At 51.6% G+C, this 17,057-nt stretch overlaps 1 protein-coding gene across 5 annotated transcripts in view; it reads left to right on the top strand.

The window, feature by feature from the left end:
• rnf111 (ring finger protein 111) overlaps positions 1-17,057 on the top strand; it is a 29,778-nt gene that overhangs the window by 6,070 nt on the left and 6,651 nt on the right. For 3 of the 5 annotated variants that reach the window (XM_083690934.1, XM_083690933.1, XM_083690931.1), the window contains exons 3-7: positions 4,665-4,791; positions 12,285-12,442; positions 13,944-14,135; positions 14,295-14,665; positions 16,778-17,018. In XM_083690934.1, coding sequence (XP_083547060.1) covers positions 4,665-4,791; positions 12,285-12,442; positions 13,944-14,135; positions 14,295-14,665; positions 16,778-17,018 — 1,089 coding nt within the window. The remainder of the gene's footprint in view (positions 1-4,664; positions 4,792-12,284; positions 12,443-13,943; positions 14,136-14,294; positions 14,666-16,777; positions 17,019-17,057) is intronic. The other 2 variants (XM_083690935.1, XM_083690932.1) reach the window with 1 other exon arrangement.

Genomic DNA, 17,057 nt, shown 5'->3' with positions numbered 1-17,057 from the left:
ATGCAACGATTACACAATGTTTTTGTTTGAGTTTGCTTGCGGTGGTGTCCTTCAAGAGCAAATCGACGACACTTTAGAATTGGGGTTTTGTCTTCTTTTTTTTTTCTTTTTCTTTTTTTTACACCAGGCCAGCAGCAATTTCTCTCCCCGCTCCTTCGATTGCCAGAGCTCACACTGTTTTCTTTACCATCTCCCATTTGGAAAGACACTTAGTCTGGCATTGAACATTAGCCCTCATGCTCATCACACCCTTAACACGTGCCACGACTCCAGCAAACGCCGTCACATTGATTCAGAGAAAAATGAAAAGAAATGATGTTGATGTATCTAGAGCAGGATGCATTGCTTGGAGGCGCCATTTGGTGATCAATAGAGGCTCCTATCGCAGGTCTAGGTGGTGGAGATGGGAGATGTTTTTCGAGTCCATCCACAGGGTTTGAGCTCTGTGCAGCTTCCCAGGTCCCAGGGTAGAGCCAGTGAAAATGGCAGCAATTTCCATTCTGTTGACATAGCTCTTGTGCAGAGGAATATACACAGAGAAGCTAAACCCACCGGTTTGTTGGGATATGCCTGGAACACACACACACACACACACACACCCACACACACACACACACACCTCCTCCCTCTCTTTACACTAGAGAGGCTGCTGACTTGGACTCTGCTGAACTGGAATCCATGGCCAAGCCTGTTAGGATTTTTATAAGCGTGTACATAGGCCCAAAATGCCTGAAACAAAGAGGGCTCTGTCGAAGAGACATTTCACTTCTTTTTTTTCTTCCTCTCCCCTCTTATTCATAGGCCTCTATATGAACATCCGAGGGCAAGCTCTCCAGCGTTTACCATGAATATGCATGTTTTGAAGGATCCCTAATGTATGTGCTGCGCTTTGAGACATACAAATGAGGGCTGCTCGCCCGCTTAAAAGGTGCTATAGAAAGGTCCTCCACACACACACGCACACATACAGACACACACACGTACACACACACACACGCACACATACACACACACACATACATATACATACACACTCACATTTGAATTTCCTGTCGAGAAACAATAGCACCTTATCTCCCACCTATATCTCCCTCTGTGCACACAGCCCATTACGAGAGAGCACGTTGCCTTTGTTTCACCAAGGTTACCGCCTCGCCTCTCTCTGTCACACCTCTGGCCCTGAGTGGGCCGAGTACCTGTGGAAAACAGCCTCGCGTGCGCGGTGGGGGCGAAAGGCACTCGTGCTTCCAGGGGCTAGCTGACCCATCACCACAAAGGACACGCATCCCTATCTCCTTTCTACAGCCGGGGGGGGGGGGGGGCTCTGAACCTGGCATTCTGCAGTCAGCAGCCTTACTGTTGGGAGCAGCCCTCTGACTCTTCGCTGCAGGTGTTTCAGAGTCTCTGCTACCCCCGGCTCGTCCTCCCCCAGCCCGGGCCTCCCAGCAGCAGTAGCTCAACACAGCCTCGACGTGCCTCTTGACAACCACCTGCTGTTTCCTGAGCTGCGCTGCTACAGCACTCACGAGAGGACGCCATGTTTCAAGGAACTGTTAGTTTTTTCCGGCGCTGCCCAAAGCCTCCTTTCTCTTCCGTCTCCTCTCGGTCCGAAGGTCCTCGTGCAGCTCCAACAGCGTTTCCACCGCAGTAGCTCTAGGGGATGATGGAAGGGGTCAAAGGGAGAGGCAGGCCCGCTCTGTGTCTGCCATGGGAAGTAGGTGGGTGGAGAGGGTTGAAACTCTTTGAGCTCTAAGCTCCACTGCTGCCTGCATGGAAACAAGGGCTCTCAGAGGGGGAAACTATGCTATTGTTTACAGCAGCGGAGGGGAGGGAGATGTGCCGGCGGAGACAGCTCTCTATTGGCCAGAGGATGATTGACACGGCGCAAGGCCCAATCACAGAGGTCGTCCAAGTCCAAGAATGCAGCTGGCAAGAATGTTTCAGTCCTGTCATTCTCGTATTCATCAATCATAATAGGGTCACATGCCCTGCAGTGTAGTGCAACATCCAGAGATATTCCACATTATTGGGAATTATTACCGTCCTATTCACTACATTACCATCCACAGCAGACCATACTGTATGTTTGCCGCACCGAATACACCCCTGGGGTCTACAATCGGCCTTCTCCCAAGTGCAAAATGGAGGATTACAAATGCTGAAATAATTCCCTCTATTTAACGTTGCCATAAGAGCCATTTCCAAGAAGCAGGCCAGTTGCATACAGTGCACCTCCCTTTTTCTATAATGTATCAGTCATCTCAGTCATCGTGTTCCTATGTTTAGAGGAATGCAGTCTTTTTTGCAGTCTTATGTATTTGTTCCCGACCAGGAAGTGAGTAAGCTGTTGGTGTACAGCAGCGTGACTTCATGAGGGAGAAGGGTGGCTAGGCTAGGAGAGGGGTGGCTAGGCTAGGAGAGGGGTATCTAAGCTAGGAGAGCGGTAGCTAGGCTAGGAGAGGGGATAGCTAGGCTAGGAGAGGGGTAGCTAGGCTAGGAGAGGGGTAGCTAGGCTAGGAGAAGGGTAGCTAGGCTAGGAGAGGGGTAGCTAGGCTAGGAGAGGGGATAGCTAGGCTAGGAGAGGGGTAGCTAGGCTAGGAGAAGGGTAGCTAGGCTAGGAGAGGGGATAGCTAGGCTAGGAGAGGGGTAGCTAGGCTAGGCGAGGGGTAGCTAGGCTAGGAGAGGGGTAGCTAGGCTAGGAGAAGGGTAGCTAGGCTAGGAGAGGGGTAGCTAGGCTAGGAGAGGGGTATCTAAGCTAGGAGAGCGGTAGCTAGGCTAGGAGAGGGGTGACTAGGCTAGGAGAGGGGTGACTAGGCTAGGAGAGGGGTGGCTAGGCTAGGAGAGGGGTAGCTAGGCTAGGAGAGGGGATAGCTAGGCTAGGAGAGGGGTAGCTAGGCTAGGAGAGGGGATAGCTAGGCTAGGAGAGGGGATAGCTAGGCTAGGAGAGGGGTAGCTAGGCTAGGAGAGGGATAGCTAGGCTAGGAGAGGGGATAGCTAGGCTAGGAGAGGGGATAGCTAGGCTAGGAGGGGGATAGCTAGGCTAGGAGAGGGGTAGCTAGGCTAGGAGAGGGGTAGCTAGGCTAGGAGAAGGGTAGCTAGGCTAGGAGAGGGGTAGCTAGGCTAGGAGAGGGGTGACTAGGCTAGGAGAGGGGTACTTAGGCTAGGAAAGGGGTACTTAGGCTTGGAGAGGGGTTGCTAGGAGAGGGGTGACAAGGCTAGGGGAGGGGTAGCTTGGCTAGGAGAGGGGATAGCTAGGCTAGGGGAGGGGTAGCTAGGTTAGGAGAGGGGTAGCTAGGCTAGGGGAGGCGTAGCTAAGCTAGGAGACGGTAGCTAAGCTAGGAGAGGAGTAGCTAGGCTAGGATGGCGGTAGCTAGGCTAGGAGAAGGGTAGCAGCACCCAGTGGACCACCAGAATAGGTATCACCCAGGGGAGGTGTGGTGTTCACTAGAGCAACACGCCACTGTTGGCTGACTGCACCAAGCAACAACAACAACCCATTACACCATCCATGCAACACATTTCACTGTCACACAACTGACATTGTGCCTTACAGAATTATTTAGACCCTGTTGTACATTGATGGATAGTAGGACATAATAGTAGATTTTTATATGTTTGTTTTTTTGGGAGGGGGGGGTTATAAGTCTTTCGTGATGGGTAGTGTGCCTAGATCATTGAGACTGAGATGAGAAGAGCTATGTTTAGAGCTGGTTTGTGGCGGAGTCAGTGTGAAAACGACTAGCTGCTTCCCCTCCTGCAGCTTGAACCGTTGTGAAATGTTAAGCTTATTGAACACACCCCAGGCCTCTTCCTGACAGCCAGGCCAGGCGTGCCTGGAATGAGAGATAGAACGGGAGGTGCTGTAAAAGGGACCAATCGGGGAGCAGATCCAGAGATTGCGCTGTAAAAAAAAAAAAAAAAAAAATCCCAATCCTGCTGCAAACAGTGGAGAGCAGCGTTCTCTGACCTACATTCCACCCGGGCCCGGTACACAGACTGTTAGCCCTGCACACTGACACCAGAAACACTTCAACTTTACTACTCTCTTAGCTTTGGGTGTTGAAGGGTTAGAGTAGTGAGTCACCATGAAAAAATGAAAGCAGGTCAATTGAAGAGCGCATCCCTTCCCCTCGTGGGAACCCGTGTCTGTGTCTGTCTGTGTGTCTGTGTCTGTGCCCTGTGTCTGTATGTCTCTCCCTCTCCCATGATGCTGATGTAACACCAGAGGATGCAGGTAGAGGTTGTTTTGCTGCTGCCTATCACATGAACTGATGTGTTATCTACCTGGACATCTTAGTGACAGAGGCTGGCAGAAGCAGATAACAGAGAGCAATAACCTCTCTCTGAAATGCACCCCCAGTCGAATCAAATCGTATGTAGACACAGGATTGCTTAGCAGTTTCCACATGTGTTTATTTATCAGAGATGTTTTTGCCAGAACAGTCACTAAAATAGCTACAGTTGCATTTGTGAGTGAAATGTATTCAGGTGACTCACTCCCTTTTCAGTGAATAGATACCTGGAAAATAATCTCCAATGCACCCGATCGCATCAGATCTCAACACTGTTTTGGAACACAGACCTGTATGTGCATGTAAGTGTTTGTTCTGATAGAATTACCCTAAATCTGTGTGTGTGTGTGTGTGTGTGCGTGTGTGTTCCAGGTGCTCTGGATGAGGACGTGGTGGTGATCGAGGCGACCCCTGCACCCCCTGTCCCAGCCAGTGAGGAGATCAATGTCACCTCCACGGACAGCGAGGTGGAGATAGTCACCGTAGGAGATGGCTTCAGGTGAGCACCACGACCCCCTGGTATACTGACCATAACACATCATAATCAAAGAATACCATGACAACAAAGAGCTCTGTCTGGGGACAAACATAGCCAATTTGTATTGAAATCTCCATAGGAGATTTGTAAATACAGCTGGTTTTGCTATTTGTTTAGAGTAGCGATTAAATATTTGTATTGGATATTGGAGACGTGTGCTGGTACAAGTGGTGTGGCTGACAGGACCACTTGCTAATATCGCTGAAAATAAATCTTCTAACCAGTTTTTTTTCACCATGTCTCAATTTCTGGGATGATGCGGGGGGGGGGGTGAAATAATGAACACAGTTGCGATTTGATCCGAGTTTGACAGCCAAATATCAACATTATCATGTCATTCTTGCCGTTTCCGGTCCACTTTCCCAGCAGTATCGACTCTGATTTACTGCGACGTTAAGGTGACGTGATAGTTAGACTCTCTCAATTGGAAAATGTACCCCAATAACATTGTCCTTGTTTCAGCGGTGTGTAAATCACCCTCAGTGGCACCGGCTGTCCTTTAGTGTCCAGAGATGAGCCGGGCCGTATTGACAGACGGTACTTTGTTCCAGTGCTTCTAACAAGCTCTCACTGTGATCTAGCATCTCATCAACTGTCATAACCTTTACTTGCAGCGCTGCATTGGCCTTGGTGGAGAGGTTTTTGGTTTTTACCCCCCCCCCCCTCCATAAACGCAGTATAGGCTCTGTGTGTATGGGCCCCTATGGAGCGGCTGCTGGTATCTGTAGAGCGGGGGGGGGGGGGGGGAGGTGGATATATTGCACATCTGGGATTGGACGTGGAGCTGGCAGGCTGGCTGGAGCGGAGCGCTGGCATTCCACAGCAATCCCAGCTGTTGCTGTACCCGTCTTCTTCAAGGACGAGCCTCCATGTAGTAACGCTCTCTCTCTCTCTCTCTCTCCCCCCTCCTCCCCCCGGCTCTTTTCTCTCCCCCCTGGGGCTTTCTCTCCTCTGACCCCAGTTTACTTCCCCCCCCCCCCCCCTTGCCAGACATGCAGAGGTCAGGTTCAGGGGTCTCTCTGCTTCAGTCTCAGATCTAGAGCACCATGGGACATTAGATCCAGGTGGATTTGCTTCTCCCCTCTCGTCCTCTTCATGGCTGGCTCTCATGAACAGATATGATTACTAAAACATGTGAAACAGAGGCCAGCTGGTCACAGGTTACCAGGGGCCCTTGGCAGGCTGTGTGAAGTGGGTAGCTCTGTCAGAGGCTTCACAGTCCAATCCCGCAGTGTACCAGAGTCTGTGCACTCTCTCTACATAGCATGCATGCAGCTTACAGCGCATGGTCTCTCTCTCTCTCTCTACTCTCTCTCTCTCTCTCTCTACTCTCTCTCTCTCTCTCTCTCTCTCTCTCTCTACTCTCTCTCTCTCTCTCTCTCTACTCTCTCTCTCTACCTGGCGTCCTGTTTGCTGTCCTCTGACCTGAGCATAGCTGGCTCCACGTATCGGCGCCCTTGCATCAGCGAAAGGGGAAGCTAAGCTAGGCTATATCAGTGTTGTTTACTCTACCACCAGTGGTCCTCCTTCATATTCCCAGCTGCCTTTCCTCATCCCCCCCACCCCCCCCCCCCACCTCTCTTTAATTGTTATTGAGGTGCCTTGGTGCATGGTGCTGAGAATCATTTCCACCAGCTTGATTCCATTATCCCACTCTCTGCTGCCAGAAATAGCAAGGGCTGCGAATTTTCGCTCGTGCCAGCAAAGTCACTTTGTCAACCCGAATGAATTGCTCTCCGTCGGCGATGACACGACGTCGTGCGTCGTCTCTGGCGGGGGGGGGGGGGCACAGCGAAGGCAGCGATGAACCCGGCGAGGGCCTTAGTGCTTGGGGGACTGCACAGGTAGACGTAGCAGAGGAGATGCTGGCCATTGTGTGTGTCGTCCCCCCCCCCCCCCTTCCGTTTCATCAAACGGCCTCTGCAGATGTTGACGGTGTCAGTTCGGCCGAATGATTAGGGTAATGGATAGGACGAGTCGGGGGAGCGGCTGGTTCTAATCCCAGGTGAGCCACACAGCTGCCGTGCCCTTGACAGACGCCCTCCCTGATGGCTCCAGTACAGTAAATACCGGGTCGCCTATACGGGACCTGTGTCATCTGCGGGTCGTGAGTTTAGGGGGGGGGAGATCGCTTGGTTTATGTCTGTGTGTGTAGAGTGCATGTGTGTTAATCTGCCTCCAAAATGTATATAGGCCTCTCTTAATTCTCCCAAAGCAAAAGCAGCTATGGATTATAGGGTCTTGCATGTTACGCTAAGCCTCATTCGCTATGGCTTTTTCAGAGGAGATAATCAACCAAATATGGCTTCCTTTCTGCCTGGCCGCAGTGCACATGCACATACACATACACATGCACATGCACATGCACATGCACACCCATGTCTGTGTCAACAGGCCTGTCAGAGCCTGGGGCCGGACAGAGAGAGAAGGTTCCAGAAGCCTCTCAGTCTCTCCGGCATGACCGGTCATGTGGGCATCGCTCCCCATTCTTTTCAGGACGAGAAGAAGCCGGAGCCCCCCCCCCCCCCCCCCCGATACACTGAGCTGGACTGAAATAGGCCGGCGACGACCCTGTCCCCACATCTTCTGTGGCAGATTCCTGCCATATTAGCTCATATTGACCTATCGCCTCATACCATTGAGTGCTGCTCTGATGAATGTGATTATGTTGTGTTGATGCCTGGTAGAGAGTGTTTTCTGTATCTAGGCCACTGAAGGGTTGAGTAGTGGCTGTTCTCCCAGAATGGGGCCCTCTGTGTGAAACCTAAGGTCATTCGGTGGTGCTCCCTCTCTCAGGCAGAAGCTGTTGATGTGACTCATCTCCAGGCTCTGAGCTGTGTGTGTGTGTGTGTGTGTCTGTTTGTGGACGGTATATTGTGTGTGTGTGTGTGTGTGTGTGTGTGTCTCCTGTGCTGTGTGTCTGTGGACGTGGACAGTAGATTGTGTGTGTGTTTGTGTATGTGTCTCCTGTGCTGTGTGTCTGTATGTCTGTGTCTGTGTCTGTGGACGGTAGATTGTGTGTGTGTGCGTGTGTACGTGTGTGTGTGTGTGTGTGTGTGTGGACTGTGCTGTATGTGGAATGCAGGGGGTGGGGGAAAACAGGGGTTTTTCCCGGCTGGTGGAAGGGGGGTTAATGGCAAGTCTTCACATCTCAGGAAAATGGATGACCTGTGTTCAAGCTCAGATGGCTGCTTTCTTTTTCCTCAAGTTGTGTGTGTGTGCGTGTGTGTGTGTTCACAAAGGGGACCTAGAGCAGGAAAGGGAGTAATGATAGGCTCTTGGATACTAGTGTGGAGGAGGTGCAACCTTCAGGATGAGTATCGAGGAGCAGTGACAGAGTAGGTGTGTGTGTGTGTGGGGGGGGGGGGGGGGGGGGGGCAGCAGCAGTGTGTCCATAGAACTGTATAGATCCATACATGCCTAGCCAGAGCCAGAGCAGAGGGGCTGACAGCAGGACTGAGGGAGCCACATGCCTGGTTGTTTTTAGCAGTGAGGCCATCTGACTCCTCTCTCTGCCCACCTCACTGAACCCACTCTGCAGCTCTGAATGCCCACCCCACCCGCAAGCCTGACTGGCTGACTGGCTGACTGGTTGACTGGCTGACTGACTGACTGGTTGGTTGGTTGACTGACTGATTGACTTGATAGACTGAGGCTTTAAGGGGCCTGCTGATTTCTCCTTTTGTACTCTCTCTCTCTCTCTCTCTTTCTCTCTCTCTCTCTGAAATTAAAGCTAGTTTCTAACATGCACACGGTTAGCTCGTGAAGCAGCGTTTGATCGTTTCAAGACTGCTTCTCTGCAGTTTCTTTCGGTTAAGGCATTTTTCTGTTTGCGCGTGAGCAACTTGTTTTAAACAGGGTAAGTTGATAGGGTAAAAACGTGTCTGGCCTTTCAGAAATATGCCGGGGGGGGGGTGTGGGGGGAGACAATTGAAAGGCCTAAGAAACGAGGAAAGGCTGTCTCTTTCTCAGAAGAGCTAAATATTTGGAGTGTGATACAGATGGGTTTACATAAGCATGGCTCTCACTCTCGCTCAATATCTCTGTCTTCCCCACCCCCAATCTCTCTCTGTGTATCTCCCTTCTTCCTCCCTCACTGCATCTCTCCCTCCCCCCCTCTCTCTCTCTCTCTCTCCATGTATCTTCTCTCCCTCCCTCCCTTCCATTTTTCTGTGTGTTGCTGTTGCTCCCTCTCTCTCTCTCCCCCCTCTTCGCCCCCCCCTTCTCTCTCTCACTGTATGTCCTTCTCTCTCCCTCCCCCTCTCCCTTCCTGTATCTCCTTATTTCTCTCTCTCTCTCTCTCTCTCTCTTTATGCCAGCTCGAACATTTCTCGACGAAGGTATATCCAGGAAGTGAAGGAGCCGTAGGTAGTCAAGAGTGGAGACTGTGGTGTTTTTTATCTCCCCGAGTCGCAGAGATGCCCTGGCTTGCTTGAGAATGCTGAGAGAGGGGCTGTGTCGGGAGGGGGAGGGGGGAGGGGCAGTTTGGGAGGGGGGAGGGGCAGCTGGGAGCACTGGGCGGGGATGTCAAAGGTCAGCAGGATGAGCAATGAAGGTTTTCCGCTGAACGATCCTTTGTTTAGAGTGCAGAGAGGCCATCGGGTTGGGTTTGTGCGGGCGTCGGTTGAACGTACGTTTCAGTATCCCAGAGAGAGATTGTATTGCCTCTGTGCATTAGTATTAATGTTTATGAGCCTGAAATGGAATCCTTCAGATGAATGAGACCCGGGTGCAACTGTAGGCCTACCAGTGAACACCGGGCCTGTGTGTTTTAGTACACCGTGTTCAGGCCATCCATCCCTGTCTCGTACTGCACGTTAACACCAGATGCTTTATATTGTTTATGGTTTCCACACAGTGCAGTTCCCTCTATTGTGTACCACACACACACACACACATAAACACACACATAAACAGACACACACACATAAACAGACACACACACACACTCCAAACCCCAGCCTTTGTACACGGGTTCCATTCCATCCCTCCAGTCCCTGTTGTTAGCCACACGTTCCCCCCAGCGTGGAGCCCTCTGTGAGCCCCCAGGCGTGTGGCTGTGAGTGTGTGGAGAAGGCAGAGACCCTAGGCCTGCCAAGCCCCCCCGCTCCCACAGGGTTCATGTTTACTGTGTACTGTTTTCCCCTCGCCGAAGCCCCCCCGGAGGGCCACGGTGGTAAACAGGTATTTACAAAATAATCCCAGTTCTACTTGCGGGTAATTAGGAGGTCCTCCCTGGTGGGCAAGCCTGCTCCCTGGGCACAGAGCTGAGCTGAGGTGGGAGAGAGGAGGGGCGGGGGGGAGAGAGGGGGTGAGGGGGAAGGGGCAATTACACAGCAACAGCCCCCCTCAACGGCCACACCCCTTCTTCTGACGCTGTGTGTGTGAGCACGTGTGTGTGTGTCTCTCGGTGTGTGCGCGTACCACCCGCACAGCTCCATGTGCCCACCGTGTGGTTGTGTGTGTGTGTGTGTGTGAGCTTGCATGCTCGCGGGGGTGCATTTCATATGTGCATGTTTTGGTTTTGTCCACATGTAAACAATATGTTGGCTGTGCTCCCCCCCCCCGATGGGACATCAAGGCTCTTGCTTCATCTTTTCTCCTCCAGTTGCATGAAAAGGTTTTTGTTCCTTCCCTTCAGTCCAGTTCTGTCTTTGTTGTGGTGCTTGTGTGCCGTGTGACAGGAAATTGAATGGGCTGCAGTGTGAGCTAATGGGAATGCCCCTACGGTGGCCCTCAGCGGTCAAAATGATGCTTCGTCCGCTGAATGGTTGGGATTGAGTGGTCGTTCTCTTGGCGTATGGCAACAGGGGCGTGTGTGCGTGTGCGTGTGTGTGTGTGTGTGTGTGCGTGTGCATGTATGTATGTATGTATGTATGTGTGTGTGTGTGTGTGTTGTAGTGTAATAACAAAATAAAAATTATATATATATATATTTGTTGTGATATATATATATATATATATATTGTTGTCATGGGTGGTTCATTAGGGATACATGTCTTTGGTATTGTTGGTTGGTGTCCCTCGGCTCCTGCCCCTGTTTACTGCTCTCTGGGAAAAACACTGCTATTCCCCAGCCTCTCTCTCCCCCTGCCAGCCTGCTTTACGGCACACACACACACACACACACACACACAATCCCCTGGGCTCCACATCTCCATCTCATCCTACTTTACGGCACAGTGGGGGAAACCAAGCTATTCCCTGGCCTATCACATTAGACTGAGAGAGAGAGAGGGGGAGAGAGAGGGAGTGAGTGGGGAAGGGGAAGGAAAAGGAAGAGAGTGAGAGAAATGGAGAGGGAAAGCGAGAGGAGGGTATTGGGTGGGTGCAGAGCTCAGTGATAGCAGGCAGCTCAGAGAGAACAGGATGTCCCTTGCTGCCTTTATACAAGGATGTCTCTGTAGCCGGGAGAGCAGAGCAGACGGGATTAAACCATGGCTTTAACACTCATTCAATCATTTATTGTAAACTTCACAGGTGTATCATCAACATGTACGAGTTGGACACAGTTTAGCCTCAGACAGTATCTCCACTGGTGTGTGTGTGTGTGTGTGTGTGTGTGTGTGTTTCTCTTTGTGTGTTTTAGCAGTTAGGCTCTATAAAACATGTGTGTGTTGGAGGTTAGGTACTGTGTATGTTTTCCATGAGGTTGTTTTGGTGACTTTGTGTGTGTGCGTGTGCGTGTGTGTCTGTGTCTGTGTATGTGTCTCTCTTTGAATTAGCTGCAGCGCCAGCTCTCATGTCCTTATTTACATTCCAGCCGAGCGTTCCAGCAGCTCCCAAAGTGAGCCAGGTTTGTGCTCACTCTACAGAACCAGCAGTGTGAACCAACCCCCCCCCCCGCCTCAAAATGACAACGGGGTACACTTCAAACCATTTATTTATTCATTACAACATGATCGATGGCATCATAAAGATGACAACGTAAATCCCAAGTGCCGTCATCGGAGCATTAGAGAAGCAGAGCGATTTTTCTCGTTGAGAAAGACTCCTTCATTTTCCGGGTTTCCGGCTCCTTTGACTTGTTTGGGTTTGTGGACTTTCTCTGAGGGTCCGTGGAGAGTATCGAAGCCAGAGTCGGACTGCTTGTCTATCATGTGGGTTGTGTTGTGTGTGGACCGCAAACTGTTCTAGTCCGGAACCCAGACCACCAAGCTCCACCGCCTGGCGTTATTTCGGAACTCGGTCTAAGGCAATGCAGATGCCTGGTTCTCCAGACGCCTGGTTCTCCAGACGCCTTGTTCTCCAGACGCCTTGTTCTCCAGACGCCTGGTTCTCCAGATGCCTTGTTCTCCAGATGCCTTGTTCTCCAGATGCCTTGTTCTCCAGACACCTTGTTCTCCAGACGCCTGGTTCTCTCCCGTCTCTCTGACCGACTGTGTGTTGTGTGTTGTGTGCGTGTGCGTGTGCGTGTGCGTGTGCGTGTGCGTGTGCGTGTTCTGTGTCCTCAGGCCTCGTTCCGTGGGGGGCCACGGCAGGATGCATTGGGGTCCCAGCTGTTCCCAGAACCGGGCCCAGGAGCCGCGGGGCCGCCACCGGCTCTCCACCGTCATCCAGCCGCTGCGGCAGAGCGCCGGGGAGGTGGTGGACCTCACCGTGGACGAGGATGGTGAGGATGAGAACCCTACGACGACCCCCCCCCCCCCCCCCTCTGAGGCCTTGGTCCTCTTAAGAAGGACAACGTCATTTTCTTAACAAGATACAAAAGCCGACATACTCTCTGTATATCCCTGTCTCTCTCTCTCTCTCTCTCTCTCTCTCTCTCTCTCTTGTCACACACACAAGTTTACTCTTGAGGCAGGCAGAGAATAGATGTGGGTGATTATAAGTGTACAAATCAATTACATTGGGGAATAGCGTTTTCATAGATGTCGCATAAGATAACTGGCCTGTCACACAGGGGCACGAACGGAGGCGTTCAGTCCTAGGACGGAAACGAGTTGAGTGCTTTGTTAGATGATCCACTTTAACACTGCGTAGGGGTTCGGGAAACACGACACGTCAAATAAAATACGCTCATTTACACGCCGTTGTCGAATGGGATTAACTTCCCGCCTCACGTCTGTGGGTGTCGCTAACTTCAAACGAACGGTCCCCCCCCCCCCCCCCCGACATCGCCGAAACTCGGAGACCAAAATGTTCTGGAAAGCGAGCGGCGTTAATAACGATTAATCTATATCTTTTCATCAAAAAGATTATTAATAGTCACGAAACATTATAAAATCAATCATTCAAGCCACAAGAGCAGCAGCAGCCAGGATTGAAGGGAAAGGAAGCACGCTCCATAGGACACAATGATAGTATCCACCTGCTAGTATATATGCCATTTAGCTGACGCTTTTATCCGAAGCGACTTACATCGCAGTGAGTGCAGACATTTCAGTATATATGGTCCCCAGCGGGAATCGAACCCACAACCTAAGCATTGTTAGCGCCATGCTCTACCAACTGAGCCACAGAGGACTTTAGCCCAGTGACCCCAAAGGGCCTGTACACGTCACGTTCTGACTGGATGTCATGGTAAAGCTGTGCGCGGTGCCACCCTATCCATGGCATGGTTTTTAGTTCCCCTGCAAGTGTGCTCTCTTCAACCTGAGGCAACAGACCCCGCCAAATCATTCATGGGACTTAAAAGTCCAATTTGGTGCATTCTCTTTATCGTTGCGAGCCCCATGACTGATAGCTGAATAGCAGAGCAGGGTGAGATATGAGAGCATTTGCATTTCTTTGGAGGAGGAGGAGAAATTAATTTGTGAGTATGAAAAGCAGATGGAGTGCACACACTGGAATGCTAATGAGGTCTCTTCTTCTCCCTGGCTGCCAAGCCACTGCAGCCCAGACAGTCTCCAAGCACACACACGCACACACACGCACACACATACACACACATACAGAGACACACACAGAGACACACACACACATATGTGCGCACACACACACACACACACACACACACGCACACACACACATACCCACACACACACACACTCCCACACACACACACACTCCCACACTCAGATTCCCCAGCACACAGAGACATGTGCTCTCTGGTGAATTACCCCCTGTTGACCCTGCTTGTGTCTCTTCTCCCCCATCCCCCCCATCACCAGATCTCTCCGTCGTGCCAACCACCTCTGACAACGTCCACCCCCAGACTGTCAGCTCCTCCTCCTCTTCTTCATCCTCCTCCCATCTTGCCTCTACCTCAGAGCCCCATGACGCCCCTGGCCCCTCCACTAGCTGCCCCGGCCCGGCCCCAGACAGCACGCTGGCCCAGGCCCTCAGCGGCACCGCCACAGAGGGTAAGGAAGGCCAGGGACCGGGCCACTTGTCTGCCATCTTTCTTCACTACGTTACTAGAACCGTGGTTCTTGCATTTTCCTATGTTAGGGTTAGGGTTTTTTTTTTAAAGCATGAATAGAAGATGATCTGAAAGATGTTTTCTGTGTCTCATTGTTCAGATGACAGCAGAAGAGGCTTGTCCAGCCTGCCAGGAGAGAGCGGGGGCGCCGCCATGCCCAGGCTGCCCTCCTGCTGCCCCCAGCACTCCCCCTGCGGAGGGCCCTCCCCTGGTCACCTGACCCTGGGCCACTCCCACTCCAGCTGCCTGCAGGCCCAGTCGTCCCAGCAGCAGCAGCAGCAGCAGCAGGCGGGCTCCCAGTCGCACAGCCACAGCCACGCCCATCACTTTCACCACCACCACCACCACGCACCCCAACCTCCACCCACCCTGCCCTTCCCCGAGCCCATCTGCCCCCTGGAGAGGCCCACCGCCCTGGCCCCCCCCTGCGGAGTGGTTAGCAGCAGCAGCGGCACCCAGTACCACGACCAGGTAGGCCAGAGTCACCACCCTCCACACACTCACCACCCTCCACACACTCACTACCCTCCACACACTCACTCTAGTCTCGTCCTTCGGTTGGGATGGTTGACTGGTGTTGAAAGTCAAACATTAAAGCACCGTCTCGCATCAGAGAGCAGCAGCGGTTAAAGGACTCCTGTGTTTCTTGCATTGTACCTCTCCTGTAGAGGCTTTTGAAATAAATACAGTGTATGATTTATTTAGAGTGCAGTTGTTTTTTTTTTTTATTTGAATAGATCCAGAAAGTCTGCAACTTGGGAATTTTCTTTCTTTCTTGTTTTGTCCCAAACCAAAAGAATAGCTGAAAATAATCTTGGAAACACAAGGCTCTGTTGTTTTTTTTTGTTGTTTTCTTTTGTTGTTTTTCTAGCTAAAGATAAGTTGAGAAATAATTCAACAGCTTGCACATACATGCCCATAGAGTGTTCACAATGCAAGCTATGTTCTCTGTAGCAGATGGCGAGAGATTGGGACCATATGCAATAGTTAGCAATCATCAAGGCCACCGTCTCATTCAGATGATGTCTTTGTGTGGGGAAACAAAGGAGACCACCGATCTCCAACCACACACTCCTACACTCAAGGTGATGAAGAAGGATGAAACAGAATACCCATTAGCCACAGACGCAGACAAATAACTCACATCTCACCCAAAAAGAAGCATTCCAAAGAAGAATGCTGCTGGAAGCTTCTCTTTAATCAACATCTAGCACTGAATAATTCAAATTCTGCTAATTGTCGGAGCAGATGAATTTGATTATATTTACCATCAAAGAGGAGCATCGTGTTGGTATGGCTTGTTAAAATCATAATGAGTGTTGTTTGCTGGGGTAGCAGAGGGGCTCTGTCTGAGAGTCAGGTTAGGGGGTCTCTCTCTCTCTCTCTCTCTCTCCCTCCCTATCCACCCTCCTCTCTTTGACTGAACGCTCTCCCTCCTTAATAATTCATGGCGGATTGGGGATGGTATTCAAAAACGGTCTGCCAGGTCTCCACCGTGAAAAGGAAGTCGTTTACATGATGCATGTGTGAGGCAAAACGGAAAAAAAAACACAAAACGCACCCTTTGAAGAGGGTGGGGGGGGGGGGGGGTAATGTACCTCAGCTACGCAATGCCCTCAACTACGGCCCCCGGTAGGAGACCTGTTATATAGCCTGGATAAAGTGGCCAAGTCATGTTGTACGTGTTCAAAACACAAGGCCGTGGTGATCTGAAACACTTGCGTCCCTCCATTACCAAGATCTCATGTTATGTTGAAGCTCAGTTGACTGCAGGCTAAACCATGAAAGCCTATTGTGTGGCTAGGCTATATAAGCTAGAGCTTTGTGCTGGCCGGGCCATGCGGCCCTGTGATTGAAGCTAGTGTTTTACTGGCACCGTTGGCCGTTTTATATTCAGTCAACGCCGAGATCAAAGCCGGAATCTCGCTCCACAATCAGATCGTGGAACGCTTTTATGTGAGGCTCTCTCTCTCTGCCTTTACCTGCCTTAACCTACCTTTTACATATTCCAGCCTTTTGAAATGCTCCACCAAAGGGCTGCCCTGGCTTGCGGGAGGAAGCCAGGAATAAAAGGAGCCCCTGCCTAAAGCCAAACCTGGCTTCTATGATGGGAATATGCTCCATTCATCTTAACCCGGTCCAGTTCCAGTAACATGATACCAAACTGGCAGATACTGATGGATATTAATCCCGTCTTGCACTGATAATGAGTGTTGTCCTGAACATGTCGTCTCTTGCACAGAGTAAAAGAGATGCTGGAACATCTTTCTCTCTCTCTCTCTCTTTCCCTCTCTCAATCTTTCTCTCTCTCCCCCTCCCTCTCTCTCCCTCTCTCCCTCTCCCCCTTCTCTCTCCCTCTCCCTCTCTCTCTCTCCCTCTCTATCTCCCTCTCTCCCTCCCTCTCTCTCCCCCCCTCTCCCTCTCTCTCTCTCTCTCTCCCTCTCCCTCTCTCTCTCTCCCTCTCCCTCTCTCTCTCTATCTCCTTCTCTATCTCCCTCTCTCTCTATCTCCCTCTCCCCCCTTCTCTCTCTCCATCTCCCTCTCCCCCCTTCTCTCTCTCTCTCTCCCTCTCTCTCTCCCTAGCAGACACTGCCGGTGGACCTGAGCAACAGCAGCGTGCGGAGCAGCGGCGCAGGTTTCCACGGCACCTCGGCCTTTGACCCGTGCTGCCCAGGCTCCACCTCGCGGCCCCCCGCCTACGCCTCCCAGGCTGCACCGGGGCCCAGCCAGCCCACAGTGGTGGACAGCTTCAGCTCGGCCATGGTGGCCCAGCCTCAGCCCCAGCCTCAGCTCTCCTCCTGCAGGCACTACATGCATCCCACCTGTGAGTAACACACACACACACACACAAACACACACCTCC

Source organism: Argentina silus (genome assembly GCF_951799395.1).
Source record: "Argentina silus genome assembly, chromosome: 19".
In the NCBI taxonomy this organism is placed as follows: Eukaryota; Metazoa; Chordata; class Actinopteri; order Argentiniformes; family Argentinidae; genus Argentina; species Argentina silus.
Note: the sequence above shows the minus strand (reverse complement) of the source record. Positions and strands in the feature narration are given on the sequence as shown.